The 16230-nt window shown below is 48.9% G+C and overlaps 1 protein-coding gene across 4 annotated transcripts in view; it reads right to left on the bottom strand.

Annotated features, from left to right (window-relative positions):
- Positions 1–16230, bottom strand: part of P4HA2 (prolyl 4-hydroxylase subunit alpha 2) — a 35470-nt gene that overhangs the window by 15128 nt on the left and 4112 nt on the right. For all 4 annotated transcript variants that reach the window (XM_010360009.2, XM_010360006.2, XM_010360007.1 and 1 more), the window contains exons 3-9: positions 11045–11144; positions 10252–10348; positions 9696–9847; positions 6417–6554; positions 2840–3079; positions 1711–1904; positions 215–391 (exon numbers count right to left, since the gene is read on the bottom strand). In XM_010360009.2, the coding sequence (XP_010358311.1) occupies positions 215–391; positions 1711–1904; positions 2840–3079; positions 6417–6554; positions 9696–9847; positions 10252–10348; positions 11045–11126 (1080 nt within the window). In that variant the 5' untranslated portion in view covers positions 11127–11144. The remainder of the gene's footprint in view (positions 1–214; positions 392–1710; positions 1905–2839; positions 3080–6416; positions 6555–9695; positions 9848–10251; positions 10349–11044; positions 11145–16230) is intronic.

Here is a 16230-nt window from a genome sequence, read left to right as displayed (position 1 = left end):
TGGCTGTCCACATTGATTACCCTGTTCTTCCCCACTGGACCACGAACTCACAAGGTCAGGCTGAGTCTGAAGCAACTCTGTATCCCCACGGTAGGCCCATGCTAGATATCGATAAAGGGTGGCTAGATGAGCAAACCAACCACCCATAGTGCTAGGGATGAGAGAAAGGACCTGCCCCCTTCAGTGCCCCGAGAAGGACCTGAAGTACACCTACTTTAGGTTTTGCGATCTCCTTGATCCTCTCGATTTCCTCATCAGACATGACATCGTAGTACCTGACGATGTGTGGGCTGTCCCACTCATCCTCCTCTTTGAAGGGGGCGATGAGCAGCTGTGGGGCCCTGTTGCCATGGTGGTACCTACAGAAAAGCCTCTTCTGTCTCCGGGGTGTCTGGAGAGCACAGAGTAACAGGCCCTGAGCTGAGTGAGTCCTAATCCTCGGTCCCAGTCTGGCTGTCTGCAGACACTGGTCTCACCTCACGGCCAGCAGCTGCTCCCTCCCACCACACCACAGAAGAAAACAAAAGTCCCAGCAGGTGGGCATGCACAGTGGCTCACGCCTATAATCCTAGAACCCTGGGGGGCCAAAGGATAGCTTGAGACCAGGAGTTTGAGACCAGCCTAGATGACATAGACCCTGTCTCTATAAAAAATTAGCCAGGTATGATGGTGCACACCTGTAGTCCCAGCTACTCAGGAGGCTGAGGCAGGAAGATTGCTCAAGCTTGGGAGGTCAAAGCTGCAGTGAGCTATGATTACACCACTGCACTCCAGCCTGGGTGACAGGGTGAGATGAAAGAAAGAAAAGAAAAGAGAGGAAAAACAGAGGGAGGGAGTGAGGGAGGGAAGGAAGGAAGGAAAGAGGGAGGGAGGGAGGGAGGGAAGGAAGGAGAGAGGGAGGGAGGGAGGGAGGGAAGGAAGGAAAGAGAGAGGGAGGGAGGGAGGGAGGGAGGGAAGGAAGGAAGAAAGGAAGGAAGGGGGGGAGGGAGGGAGGGAGGAAGGAAGGCAGACAGGCAGGAAGGAAGGAAGGAAGGAAGGAAACAAAAGCCCCTTCAGCTTAACTGGCATGAAGTGACACCCCACAAATCATGCAATCTTTCTTCTCTCCCAAGATCACCTCACATCCTCAAGTCCCATGGCAGAGAGTAATTTTTGACCCTTTTCATGAAGACTTGAGTAGGTCTGAAGAGCTGGGACAGGGGAGAAACCTTTCTTGGTGGAGGAGCCAGTGGAAGCCATGCAGACGGGGGCATGGAAAAGGCCGAGAGCCTGTCACACCTGAGCCTCCTCAGGAAGCACTAGGATCCCAGGGCTCTCAAAGGCTCAATACCAAGCTCCGGTACATGCTGGTGTCTTTACCACAGAGACTTACTCTCCACTTATACCATGACTTCTCTTGGGGCCTGAGGTACGTCCACCCATCGTTTTCTTCACAACAGTGAGTGAAGCAAAAAGTGGGACATGTTGGGGTAAGGAGGTGAGCTCAGTGGTAACTTAGAGGAGCAACACTCTACCTGGGACATGAGGGGAGACAGTCTCCTTTCCTAATTCAGAGAATATCCACATGTCAGCCTCACAGATGCCATGAAAAACTGGGGGAGATACTGAAAAAAGTACCTACAGAATGAAGAACACCTTCCCCAAACCTGCCTACCCAGAGCCAGAGTCCAAGTCTACTGTTTTGGCACCCTGGCTCCTCACACATCTCACCAGTTTGACACCCTCCCCACGACAGAGGCTCTCGTAAACATCCCTCTCAGGCAGGTAGTCCACAGGCCTCTCATAGATGCCTTCTGGGGTTGCTAGCTCAGCTTCTGTCTGATTTGATAACATTTTTTCTCTCTCTTCCTCCAATAACTGCTCAAAGTACCGCAGATTCCCTCCAGCTCGTTCATGGCTTGGGTCTAGAAAAAGCAAGGAATGAGAAGGAAAAGGAAACCACAAACATCTGTTAGGTCATTTAGAGAAATTATTCGGTAAGGGTTTCTCTCCCAGCAGCTCACTTGCATGCTGCATTCTACCTTCCACAGCATCTAACCAGAGTATGCTGTTCGTAACCGAAAAACCAACAGAGGCCAGGCACCGTGGCTCATACCTGTAATCCCAGCACTTTGGGAGGCTAAGGCGGGTGGATCAGGAGTTCAAGACCAGCCTAACCAACGTGGTGAAACCCCATCTCTACTAAAAAAAAATACACCATGGGGGCATGTGCATCTCTAATCCCAGCCACTTGGGAGGCTGAGGCAGGAGAATCTCATGAACCCCAGAGGCGGAGGTTCCAGTGAGCTGAGATCATGCCACTGCTCTCCAGGCTGCATGAGTGAGACTCGGCCTCAAAAAAAAAAAAGAGGTAGATGAGTTTTAAAGGCACAGTGCTTTTGGCCTTCTTCAGTTCAACAGCACAAGGCACTATCAATGCCATATTAAGTCCGACTATTAGACCTCAGGCCTCTAATAGCACCGCCACTGTTTGTCACTGTAGCAATCCTAAAGTACATTCTGACTCCTGGGTTGCTCCTGATGCAATAAAGGTTCCACCCTGTGTAGTCCTGCATGGTGACAGATACACCGTAATGCAGAGTCCTTATTAAAAAGGGCCACAAGTGCCACAGGCCTGAGTGTATCTATCAGCGACTGGGCAAAGCTAAGGCCAGGATTGAGGTGGGTAAGGAGCTAGTAAGAAGCTGGATTGGTCCTAAAGTCAGTAATGCATTAGTCACTGGCCAAGTGACAGGGTAAACTGACTCAGTCCCAGGAGATGGGTCAGATAGACGCCAGCACAGTGCAGTTCCTCTGCCACTCTCCATTCCCATCTTACCTTCCCCTAGAATCTCCTTACCAAGGGAGAGCAGGCGGCGGGTGAGCTCCAGGGCACGGTGCAGATCACCCAACTGGAAGACAGCATAGCTGAGGTAGTCCAGCACCTGGGACTTGGTTGTGGTGGCCTCCTCCCCAGCATCAAGCTGCTTTAGCACCTGCTCCATCCACAACACCGTATGATAATAATCCCCTTCATTGTAGGCTGAGCGGCCCATCCCAAAGCAGTCATCCACACTCAGCATTGCCTGGTACTTGGTTCCTACAGCAAGGGAAGTAAATTGTGAGGCTCCAAAGAGCCTCTGCATTAGGGAAAGAGATTCCCGCTTCAAGGAAAGCCTGGGCCACTGGATGGGGGGCACTACCAAGCAGAACCCCATCAGACATTTAGACCGCATATCCTGAAGGGCCGCTGACACAGTGAGCACAGACAGATGGCCCTGCCCTGGACTGGGGTTCACAGCCAACCTCACAGATTCCCCGTCCCCCAAGTGGGAAGGGGTCTTTTTAGGAGGAGCCCCAAAAACCCACCAGGAAGCATCGTTGAGGAGAGTGGGAAAGTCCTGTGGACCACAGAGAAGAAGATGTCTGGTGGGCAGCTTGCCATAGGAGTCTGGAGGATGGGAAAATTAGCTGAATATAAAAAACATAAATTTAGGTGGCAACCAAGCTATGGGTGAGGAAAATCACTTGCAGGAACTCTAAGGAAAGAATGGAGAAGATGGCTGAGCCCAGAGCTCCAGGGAACACCTACCCAGAAAGAACAGACAATGAGTAACCTTGAGAAAGAACTAAAGATAGGAGAAACAGAGGGAGCGGGAGTGGTGTGAGAGACATCAAGGGAGGCCAAGAGCCAAGGTTGCAGTGCCAGCTTTGGCTGTTAAGTGGCAGGGACCTTGCTGAGTATCAGCTCAGTGGGTCTTATGACCAAAGGTCATCTGCTGTAGGGGGAGTGCTGGAAAGTGACCATGAAGATAGTTTCAAGCCAATATGAAGAAGCAGCTATAGGAAGATGCAGGATTTAGGGTGGGCTCAAGATGGGAAAGACTATGTGTGTGGTTCCTCAGAGAATAATGAGAAAGCAGATACCATGGAGGGGAAGTAGGGGCTGTGACTCTCCCTGGAAAGCAAGGAAGACTCCCCACGGCCCCATTAACAGCAACCGGGGCATGGCTGACACAAAAGAACTCAGAAAAGGCTCTTTCTGCCTGGAATGAAACCCCTACACAGTAGGCTAAGTGCTTCAGAAACCAGGGTCTGCTCACCCCGGTGGCTCAGGAACCAATAATGAGGAATAGGAAGTTGGGGAGAGTAAACACAAGATGAAGTCCATAGGTAGGCCAGGGATTAGGGGGCTCCTGGAGCCCCTTGTCCCTCTCCACAGGTCTCCTCTGGCTCTGCAGGCCCAGGAACCTGCATTGATGGGGCAGAGTAACATAGCTGACTGAGCTGGGGCTCTGGAGCTGGACTAAGCTAGGTCTGTGTTGGCCTCACTAGGGCGCCCACCAATGTGTGACTACAGACAAGGTACCATACCTCTCTAAGTCTCAGTCCCCTTATCTCTAAATAAAGATAATATCATCAATTGTAAAGAGCTTCTTCCAAGAATTCAATGAGATGACATATGAAGATGCCTCCTATGATCCCCAGGATGCTAATGACCAGTAGCTATTATCAACATGTCTCCCAGATGCCAAGAATGCTAAGAATGGCTCCCTGGCACTCAACATCCTCCCCAGAAGCCAATTCGAATGTCTACTCCCTGGAGAGCACTTGGGAGAGTGACAGCTGAGCTAAGTGCTGATAGGCAATCAGACATGGAGTAGCCCAGCTGACATGGGTAAAGGTATTCCTATAGAGGGGTGAGACAAAAGAGCTGAGTGATAGGCAAAGCTGAGTACAATGGGCAAGGAAGCCAGGAAAATGGAGTCATGCAGGACCCCAAAGATCACACACAGGAGGAGTTTGGGTTTAGCCTTGGAAATTAAGCATAGTAATCAGGAACTCATGTGAAAAAATGTGTGCTTAAGACCATATGGAGGATGGTCTTAAGCCGTGAGCTGGAAGTAGGAGACAAGTCAGGATGGTATTTTGATAATCAAATTGAGAAAAAAATGGCTGTGAGGCTGGAGTCAGGGGATAAGTACAGAAGACATGAGAGAAGGAGGTAGAATCCATAGGCCTTAGGATTCTGGCTTAGGCAGCCAGAGGATGGAGGTCCTTTTTGCTGAGAGAGAAGGATGAGGGGGAAGGTAAAGTGTTCACAAGGAGATGAGGATTTCAGTTCAGGACACATGAAGTTCGAGAAGTCCATTGAACATTCAAGTAGAGATGTCCCAAAGGCATCTGTCTATGCTGGTTAGAAGCTCAGGAAACAAACCTTGGCAGGAAACACAGATCTGGATGTCATCCACCTCACTTGATGGAAATGGCGGGGCTCACCTGGGGAAGGTGTTCAGGGAGAAGATGAGGTAAGGATGGAGTCCTAGGGAATAATTCCCTTCTGCTCCATATCCCTATTCAGGACACTCATGGGTTTGCTGAGTGAATGTGAGAGGTCAATGCCAGGGTGTGGTTCCCTTCTCCAAGCAACCAATCTCAAGGCTACAGGGTGAACAGATCTTGCAGGTGCCCTGAACTGCCCTCTCTCTAATGGAGTCTAAAGTGGGCAGCTGGGGCTCTGGAGCTGGAATAAGCTGGGTCTGCATGGGCCTCACACAGTGAATCGCTGGGTTTACTGGTCTCCAGTGGCCCTCAAAACATCTTCTTATAAACACTAACACTGGAAAGTCAGTGGGAGATGGGCCACTTGAGAGAAAATGACCAGAGAGGCTAAAAGAGAAGCAGATATCAGTATCCCAGAATTCAAAGGAGGAGAGAACATCACGAAGAATGAGGCAATCCATCTGTCAAATGCTGCTGTGAAGTTAAAGAACATTAAGGTATGAACCTTGTTCTCTGCGTTTACCAGCCAAGTGGCCACTGATGACCTTGCAAGAACAGGATCAGTGAACAGGGGGGAAAAAGGCCAGATACTGTGAGTTCAGGAGTATACGGGAACCAGAAAAGTGGATAGAGTGTAGATTACTCTATCCAGTAGCCTAACCAGGAGGGGAGAAGAGATGGATCAGCAGCAAAGACTCAAAAGAGTCTCAGATACTGAGGGAGGCAAGTGTAAGATGAGCAAGAATAGAGCCTATATGTGAGCTCAAGGGTAGAACCCGGAGAGGTGGAGATAGAATGTATAGGAGCAGAGACTGTAACTAAGAGGACTCAGGACAGGGGGACACTAAGCCCAGATCAGTCTTAGATGAAAAGACATTGGAGGGTGGGAGACAGGAAGCAGGTCTGAACGCAGATCTGTGTGGTGCTCTGGAGACAGAGGCAGAGGGGGTTCCTGAGCAGCAACTTTGGCTTTCTCTGAGACACAAGAGGAGAGGGCCTTGGCTAATACATGCATACAAGAGGAGAGGGCCTTGGCTAATACATGCACCAGAGGTGCACCTGAGGGTAGAGGCCACAAGTCGGTGGTGGCTCCAACCTGTCCCGCCACTAAAGAGACACATGCGGGACAGGCAATGCCTGGAGTGGTGAATTACCTGGAAGTTCCCCTCTGGAAATTGTGTCTGGGTCCAGCCTGTATGTGTCCTGAAGTCTCATCAGGGCTTTGGCAGCTCCTATCTCGTCCTCATCAGTGGGGAAGAACTGCCGCTGCACAGAGAGGTTGGCGATAAAACCTTCCAAATGAGAGTTAGAACAAGAGATTACCCTTGATCCAGGGGCAGAATTCCACTTGGGACCAGAGAGGCAGCCACAGAGAGGGTCTCTGGCTAGTGAAATTTCCCCGTCCCTTCCCTCAAAGGCTGTTGCCCCTTCCACCAGGAAGTTGTCCCTGATTACTCCAGTCTATGGGGACTTTTCCTTTCTCAGTCCTCACTGTACCTACTTCCCGTGATGCTCTTTGTAACTAAGTAGAAACAGCCCCCCATATTGGTTAATATTTAGGAGTCTAGAAGTCTTGGCTCCAAAGCATTCAGTCAGAGTTGGTGGAGACAGAAGAAACAGAGGATAGAGGGTAACTGAGAAGAGCACGGGAGAGGACTCAGGGAAGAACTGTCCACCACTCAGTGGAAAATGAATCCCATCGAAAACCTTGATCCAGGGTAATTGGGCCAGTCAGGTAAACACAGACTTCCAGCCCCCATTTCAAGTTGAGGAGTCCAAGGGACAATGGCAGTTAACTAACGAAGCCGAGCTGGCCACTCATTACTGACCACTGGCACTTATCATCCATAAAGGTGATGATGAAAGTCCTGGAGGTCATCCCCCTCCCCCTAGGTTGACAGCTGAGGGACCACCTAGACAGGCCAAGGACCAAGATGGGGCTGCACCAGCCCAGCAAGGTCGGTCCCCTGAGAGACCATGGTGGGCCTATTCTCCTCTGTACTCCCACCCCTCAGACCTGCAATGAGTTCAGGGCATGGGCTCTCCAGTTATGGTGCTCAAGACCACAGCCTGAAGCCTGGGAGAGCTTTTGACCACAGAAGTACTCCAAGGAGGCTTTTCTGGGACTCCAAGCCCTAGCTGTAAAGTAAGATGTGTATCTCTCACAATCCCAGGGCTCCAGGTGGGAGCCAAGCCTTCCCAGGGTGACTTAGGGCCTTCAATTCTGCCTCTAAGCTGAGAAATGAGAGGGGAACAAGGCCATTCCTTCCCCAACCTCTCCCCAAGAGTAGCTATATCCACTGCAACCTATGACTTCAGACCTAAACATCCACTTCCAGCCATAACTGGGGACAGGGACCAAGAAGCTGTAACCCTGCCTTCCTTGTCTTCATAGCTACATGGTCAGGGACTCTAAAGAGTTTAGAATCTGGTGGGGCGGGGGTAGGGGAACATGCTGCCAGGAAAAGCCACACTGTCAGCATGCCCCATTCATTTCAGGGGCAAGAACTCAAAGTCAAAGACGAAAACAACCAATTATTCTCTGGGCCTGACCTAACTCCTTCCAGGTAATCATAAGGTTTTCCAAAGGAACCAGATGATGGTGTGAGTGTAGGGTGTGGAGAACAAGATTGGAGAGGGGAGGTCATCTGGGTAGGCTTAGTCTCCTGCCGTGCAGGCAGAACAGCCTGTCCCAAGCTGCAGGCCCAGGCGGAGAGGCGGGAGTCTGGGAAAGGCAGACGTGGTTTCTGGAGGCAGTGAGCTCACTGGGCACAGCTCCAGCCTGGCTGAGCTCACCAATCCCTCTCCAGAGGCCACCCTGCCCCCAAGCCCAACCCAGTCTGGCCACATGGGCTAAAATGTCTCAGCCAGAGAGACAGCTAGTCTGAAGTTAATCAGCACTCACAACTCAGAGAAAAGAGGCAGTGAAGAGCTGGGTACAGTGGCTCTGTGCCTATAGTCCCAGCTACTCAAGAGGCTGAGGCAGGAGGATCACGTGAGGCCAGGAGTTCAAGGCTGTAGTGTGCTACGATCACACCTGTGAATAGCCACTGCACTCTAGTCTGGGCTAATACAGTAAGACTCTGTCCCTTAAAAAAAAAAAAAGGCAGCTGGGCGTGGTGGCTCACGCCTGTAATCCCAGCACTTTGGGAGGCTGAGGTGGGTGGATCACAAGGTCAAGAGATCGAGAACATCCTGGCCAACACATGGTGAAACCCTGTCTCTACTAAAAATACCAAAAAAAAAAAAAATTAGCTGGGCGTGGTGGCACGTGCCTGTAGTCCCAGCTACTCAGGAGGCTGAGGCAGGAGAATTGCTTGAACCCGGAGGCGGAGGTTGCAGTGAGCCGAGATCACACCACTGCACTCCAACCTGGTGACAGAGTGAGACTCTGTCTCAAAAAAAAAAAAAGGCAGTGAGTCCAGAGGACTAAACCCAGGGCTAGGAGTTAGGAGAGCCCACCTCCAGGCCCACCCTACCATCTCTTCTTATTGACAGGAAAGTATTAGGGCATAAAAAGTATTATCACAATAAAAGCATCAAGTATAGTTTAAAGCTTTTAAAAAGTTCACACTCTGACCTGTAAATATGACTTCTAAGAATTTACCCTAAAAAAAAATCAGAAGTATACACCAAGAAATATGTAAAAAGGTGCTGATAATTCAGAAAAAAATCCCATATCCAATTACTTGACCCATTTGACAGTATTATGACAGATTATCACCATTTGATAGGTAATCACCATCCAGACATTAAAACCACGTTGCAGAAGAATACTGAATAGCATACAAAGAAGCGCACCTGGCCAACATGGTGAAATTCAGAAAGAATTTTTTCTTCTGCCACAAATCTACCAACAGATACACTTTGTTTGTAAAAGATATGAATAGGAATGAATTTAGATGAGACCTATGCTCCCCAACTTGCCCTGGTCCCACCATCCAGCCCACTTGACACTTGTAAATTCATTTGTCCCTCCAAGCAACTGAGTTTGCATGCCCTGGTATGTATGTACAGTTCCATTTTTTAAATGTATATGCATAGGTAGAAAAACTATAATTTTAATAATGCTCACCACTAGGCAATTGGATTAAGAATTATAATTCTCTTGTTTTTGTGTTTTCCAACTTTTCTATAAACATGTATCACTAAAGCATAATCGGAAAAATGTCATTAGCAAAAAATAAGAAAAGACAGACACTAAAAAAAGGACGCTAAAAAAAGAACTAACCATCATTAGACGTTAAAAACCAAGGACAGCCAACTTCCAGGTCCCCACAGAGAAGGGAGAGAGCCATGAGACCAGCAGGGTCCTGTTTACATAATGCACTTGCCCACCAACACCCAGACCCAAGACAAGCTCAGACATAACAGCCCAGGCATGAGCACACGAACATATGGGCTCACTCAAGCACCTGCTCACCATTCCTCACCTGCAGCTGAGTCCTGCAGGACAAGGTCCTCCAGCGCAGGCCAGTCTGTGTTTAGCCGCTTCACCAGTTTGTAGGCATTCACAGGGTGGGCCAGGTAACCCTCAGCATCAGCAGCTGACTTGCTAGTCAAGGCTTCCATTTTGTTGGCCCAGCTGTGGAACCAGAGGAAAAGGAAGAGTAATGCGTCCACCCACATAGGTCTTGACCTGTGATAATTTCCCAGGTGAGAATTCCCTGATGCCAGGTGCTGGGGCCCTTTTCATCAAGAGGCAATGAAAAATGAATACAGTAACTCCCCACAGATCCTTCTAGCCCCTTAATCTAGATAAGAGCTGGGACCCCCAGTTTAAGGGAAAAGGTCTTAAATACAAAATAAACAGTGACTCCTTAGCCCATGCACTTAGCTCCTCTCAAGGACTGACATGAAGTAACCAGGCCAGCCCCACATCACCCTCTCAAGGGTTTCCTCTAATAGGTACGCTGAGTGGCTTCCTTGTTCCTTGAGGGGCAGAAGGGAAGAAGGGCCAACTAAGGATTGTATGGGGACTTAGGACACCTCTTAATCTTGGAAAGCTTGGCTTCCTCCACAAGGATGTACTCCTTCAGAGACTGTACCAGCTCTTTTTCTGCATAAATCAGGTCAGTCATGTGACCTGCAAGAGAGAGAAGAAAGACACCAGTGAGAAACAGAAGAGGGATGTCCAGCCTCCTTCCTTGGAGCACAGAATACCAGCACAGAAGCAAGTCCCCTGGGACAAGAACACGTAAGCTCTCTGGGGATCATGGGGACTTGGAGTTAAAGGGGGCCTAGGCACTCATGGGGTCCTATCTCCCAACTTCAGGGAGAAAGAGGCAGAGGTACCAGTTGGACATTTGAGATAAATGCACTGGATGTCACTCAAGAAGTAGACCTAAATCTCATTCTCCAACTGTTACATAGCTGGTCATGACACTCGGGCATGGATATCCTGGGGGCACATCACAGGATAAAAAGCTCTGAACTTTAGGTCAGAAGGATAGGAAAAGCTTGATCCTCAGGATACAAAGGATTTGCTGCTCAGAACCACTCTCTGGTCCATGGGCAAGGTGGTCAAAAAGACCAGAGAGCCCAAGTGCAGCCTGCATTTCCCAGGGAGAAAGACCCAATTCAGACGGTTGGCTTCCTGAACAACCAGATCACTGGGATCGTATAGGGGAAAATAGCAACTCTGCCAGTTTCACTCTTCTCAGAACTGGTCAAAACCAGTTATTAAGGCTATCCCACTCTAAATGAGAACAGGCTGCAGCCAGAGATATCCGTGGCATGTGAGCCAAAGGGTCAGGGAGACGACAGTCCTGTTGGCACATACCAATAGAGGTGAAGAATTCGGCCTGCACACAGCTCAGGACACCAAACCAGGCCATCAGCAATGCAGACACCCAGAGCTTCATGGTCACAGAGGGAAGTGTCTGAAAGGCATTCAATGACAATCACTGGATCAACAAAATGAAAAAGTAATTTAGGTGAGGAGACACATAGGCATGTGAACACATATGCAGATAATCAAACATACCAAAATCCTGGCCTAGCACACAGAAGCTAAAAAGGATAAACAGCAGAAAGAACAAAGCGCGCGCAGCCAGTGATGTGTGCTCAATTCTGGTCCCTGCTCTGGGAAGCCATATGCCCTAGGGAGAGAGCCCATCCTCTCTACTCCCAGCAACCACCTGTACCATGGGAAGGTGGAATCACAGGGCGGTGTAGTCAGCTCTGGTTCCATCGGTCTATCAGTCCAAGATTCTGGCCCACTCCTTCTTATTTCACAGACTGCTGTTTGTTTCTGTCTTATCTTCCAAGACATATGCCAGGACAGCGCCAGGTTCTAGGGAACAAGTCCCTGCCCACAAGGAGGTAACAGTACACGAGAGACAACAACAGAAAGATAATTTGACACAATATCCTCCAGGGTACCAATACCCAAACTAAGGTGTACAACAGATGGCCAGCCAGAAGAGAAATAAAACTAACCCCTCCCAGTCTGCACCTGCCAGAGAAAGAGCAGTCAGGGGAGACAGTCTCCTGGGCAGACAGTGTTCTTCCTGTAGTAAGGCTCCTTGGCAGACACTGTCCTCACTGGCCCGTCACCATTCATTCACAAATATTTACTGAAGACCTGCAGATGCCAGGCACTGATCTAGGCACTCAGGATACAAAAATGAATATGCTACACATGGCCAAAACCTCAGGCTGGGCTGCTGACATGGGAAAGGGGCCAGCTACTGTCTTCTCATCAGCCCAGAAATAGGCACAACCTGAGACAAGCCCCACTGGCAGTAACCCTCAGTCCACAACAGAAGCTTCAGATATCGTCTTCCCAGCTCAGCCATGTAGCTAGACTGTGCTGGAGGATTAGCACCCATCTGTACCCCAGCTCTGCCAGTCTTCTTCCTGCCCTGCTTTTGAGCACCCTATGGGGGTGCTCAAATGGAAATTTACTAAGAGAAAACAAGCAAACCAAAGGAAATACAAATGCTTCCCCAAAAAACGTAAGCCTTATCTGACAGAATTCTAAGTCTAAGCTAATGCCAGTTCATCAATTTTTTGCCTGCCATACTTGATTAGACACACAGCACACCCACCATTCCTCATCTTACTCTTTCAGAAGAAATCCTAATCCATTGAGATTCTAGGTTAGGCTCAGAGAAGGCCAACCACAACTCCCATCTGCAAATGGCATCCTCTATCACAAGGAAAGAATAAGTGAATGGCCCCATGTGTTCATGCCTATGCCAAATGCCTGCAGAGCTGACAGTCTTCCTATCATAGTCTAGGTGTAGGGGTCCCAAGACACACAGGACAATTATCTTTCAATCTGGAACCTGCTGCAGGGTAGACAGTATTGTGCTGAGCAGTCCATTAGGGAGTTAGAGCAGCAGAAGAGAGCAAGTCATCAAGAGAAAGTGAGTAGGCCTGGGCTGGCCCTGAGGCAGAGTCCAGGCCCTCCTAGTTCTAGCCACAGGTCTGCTTCAAGGCCTTACTATACTGTCTTCTCTATCCCAGGATTTCAGAAGGCCTCTCTCTTGCTTGCACAAGCCCCTTACACCTAAGGGATTGGGTGTCTGTTCCTTGTTCCTCAAAACACTTGACTGGCTCAGGCTCAGCTCCTTCTGTATGTATGTAGGGAGGGGACAGTGAAAACATAGAGCTGGGAGGATGTATCTGTGAACAGAAAGGGACCAGCTGACTGCTCCTCAGAGCTGGGGTGGTAGGAGAACAGAGCCCAGGCAGGATTCCAAACCAGACATGGTTGGAAGTGGGGAATCCAGCATCTCTCCCCAGGTGTGTCTCCAGCTACAGTTGCATACCTTTTTAGAGGCCAAATTCCAGGGAGGAAGTCTGTCCATTCCTTTCAAACCATTCTGCTCCTATCATCTATGGTTCATACCTCACAGCACTCAGGGAAAAGCCAGGTTTCTTCATTACATGAATACCAGCTGTCATTTCTCTGGAATGTGCGATCTGGCTTAGACTGAGCCCATTCTTGAATCTCAGCCTGGAGGCAGAGCCTCAAAGAATTACAGATGGGGTTTGGGCAGAGCCTCAAAGAATCACAGGTAATCACAGATGACTTGCCTACCAAGAGCCTGCAAAGTCTTACTCTGGTGGGAAAAGTGGATAACTAACTCTGCTAGCCTGGAGAGCTGGGCACCTCCAAGTAGCAGCTCCCAGACTACCACATCAACACTGACATCTCAGGCAAGGGTACTCTGGAGCCCTACCCCATTTCTCCCAAGCCTGGGCCCCTTAACTCAAAAGGCTCTGTACAAAAAGTCCTCTAATTAGGGTTAGACTGGGAAGAGGCAGCATCCAAGAGGGACTGTGCCCCACAATGTGGGAAAGGCCAATTCCCATCCCATCTTATAACTATGCACAGCTTAAGACAGAGTAGGTGAAAGTATGTGTACCTGCTGAGTGCCCCTACAAAGTGTCCAGTGCTGCCAAAAGCCCTGCCAGAAACCCTCAAAATCCAAGTGGAATATGTCTGGAGGTGAACAATGTCAAACTCTCTTTTATAAAAAACAAAGTGACACCAGCCTTGAGCAGAAAACCAATACTGAGTTTTATCTGTGCTGCATGCCCAGAGTTTAAAACAATGCCTGCCTCATACCAGGAACACAATGAAAAATACTTCACCTCAGACTTGTTCAAATTAGGAAACTACAACAATAGAAGATTTTACATTTCTTCTATACAATGAGTTTTTATGGAGTATATTAAGAATGAATACTATATATCAACATGGAGAGATCAAAGCATACTGTTAAGTGAGAAAAGTGGGCCCCAAATAATATGCACTCTATAATTCCATTTTGGCAGGGAAAAATTAATGTATGTGTGTATACAGAGAGATGCAAGAAAAGAGTTATACGTCTGGCTCTATCTTGGTGAAATAATTTCTTTTTAGTTTTATGCTGATTTGTTTCTCTACTCTTTCTACAAGAAATTCTATAGCAATTTTTAAAATTATTTTATCATATGCTTAAAATGTAAAGAAAACAAAGCAGGTCCTTCTCAAATAGACTCCAAAGGGGCCCTGCCAGCCCCAGTGTTTGGACCCCCACAGGGAGGTCCTGCAAAACCTGCCAACATCCCAGCAACAGTGAGTCACCCATCAGGCGACTGGCACTGTTTCTAAACACAGGGCAATTCCAAGACATACACCAGAGGTCCCACCAAGCCTGATCTTTGGAAAAGACATTGACAATCTGGCCAAATGGCCATGAAAAGATGTTTCCAGCTGCAAACCAGCAGTGTCCTTAGCTTCTCTCCTTACCTCATCAGGCAGACCCTCTGCCAAGCTCCCAGCTGCAACCCAAATGCAACAGCTTGAGTTTTAACAATGTATTTAACAGCCTAGAGACAGAACATGAGCTTGCTGAGAACAAACTGGTCTTGCTTGGCACAGAACAAGAAGCTGCCTGCCTTCTATGAAGGCGGAAAACCTAACTGGACACGGCTCCCCACCACCCCCAACTCTAGGATAACAGAGCTGAAAGGACCTGTGTGTTCAGCCTAAGAGGATCCAGAGGCTCCAGGAGACCCTGCCACCAAAGCATGTGGATGTCCATTCAGGCCCATAAGCTGCTGTCACGGCACCCTAGGCAAGTATGGGGGGCACCCTACTCTCCTGAGCCTCAGTCATCACCCTGATCTGAGCCACCCCTAACTTCCCCTACAGCCATCCTGGCCCCCACTACACTGGCCTCTCCACATCTCATCTGGCCTTCCTCCCACCTTTGCTCTACAAAGTAGCCAGCATGGTTTATCAAAGCCCTCCTTTGGCTCTCTACTGCCATCAGGATAAAGTCCAAACTCTTTAGCCCAAAGGGTCCTTTTGACTGTGTGACCAGGCCCTGCTGCCCTCTCCAGCCTCATCTCACCATGCCAGGTTTCATATCTTCAACAACTACTTTATGTGAAAAATATTCTCCTTCACCAAGAACCTAATAAAGCCAAGATGTTTATCTGTAGCTATCCACATACATTCTCTATCTAGTACATGAACAGTGGTTGACTTCCACTTTCCCACCTGGATACCATCAACACCACCACAAAGTCTTGCTTCAGTAACTAGACAATGAAGTAGCAGAGAAGGCTGTTAAAATCGACATGCAAAACCCAAGTTGGGTTTTCAGTCACAGTCTCAGCAGAGACTTGGCAGTCTGAATGAGACTAACTCATAAAAGGGAACTACACTCGAGGATAAAATCCATATACCACTATATTGGATGCCTCTTATGTCCCACCTTGCAACCTCTTGGTCTCACCCGTCTCCCAGGTCCCAGGGTATTTACTTTGCCTCAGCTCAGTGGTGGAGACTATCCAGGCCCAAGCTAGAATCTCTGGCTCCTCTCACTATCTCCAGACTGTTGAAGTACCAGACTGGTCTCCCCAGTGGCTACCAAAGGGCCCTCGTAGGGTAACCGAGTACATCTCTGTGCAGAGTAGCCAGCTTGCTAAAACACCACCTCCCATCCTCCTTTATATCTCACTTTTTTTATTTTTTTGAGACAGTCTCGCTCTGTCGCCCAGACTGGAGTACAGTGGCGCAATCTTGGCTCAATGCAACCTCCACCTCCCAGGTTCAAGGGATTCTCCTGCCTCAGTCTCCCGAGTAGCTTGGACTACAGGCGTGTGCCACCATGCCCAGCTAATTTTTGTATTTTTAGTAGAGACAGGGTTTCACCATATTGGCCAGGCTGGTCTCAAACTCCTGACCTCAGGCAATCCACCCACCTCGGCCTCCCAAAGTGCTGGGATTACAGGCGGGAGCCATCGCACGGCCTGAGCCATCACACGGGCCTGCACCTCACTTTTCTTTTCCCTCACCTTGGCTGTCCTGCAATTACACCTTCCAATAAAGCATTAAGTACTTAAGCTCTGTCTCAGGCTGTTTCTGGGAACCTAGTCTGAGATAACCACTATTTGTTTCCAAAAATCTTTCATTTCTATTATCTAATTCTCACCCAAACCTTCTAAGCTAGATAAGTACCT

Source organism: Rhinopithecus roxellana, chromosome 3, assembly GCF_007565055.1.
Source record: "Rhinopithecus roxellana isolate Shanxi Qingling chromosome 3, ASM756505v1, whole genome shotgun sequence".
In the NCBI taxonomy this organism is placed as follows: domain Eukaryota; kingdom Metazoa; phylum Chordata; class Mammalia; order Primates; family Cercopithecidae; genus Rhinopithecus; species Rhinopithecus roxellana.
This window is presented reverse-complemented; position numbering and strand designations above follow the sequence as displayed.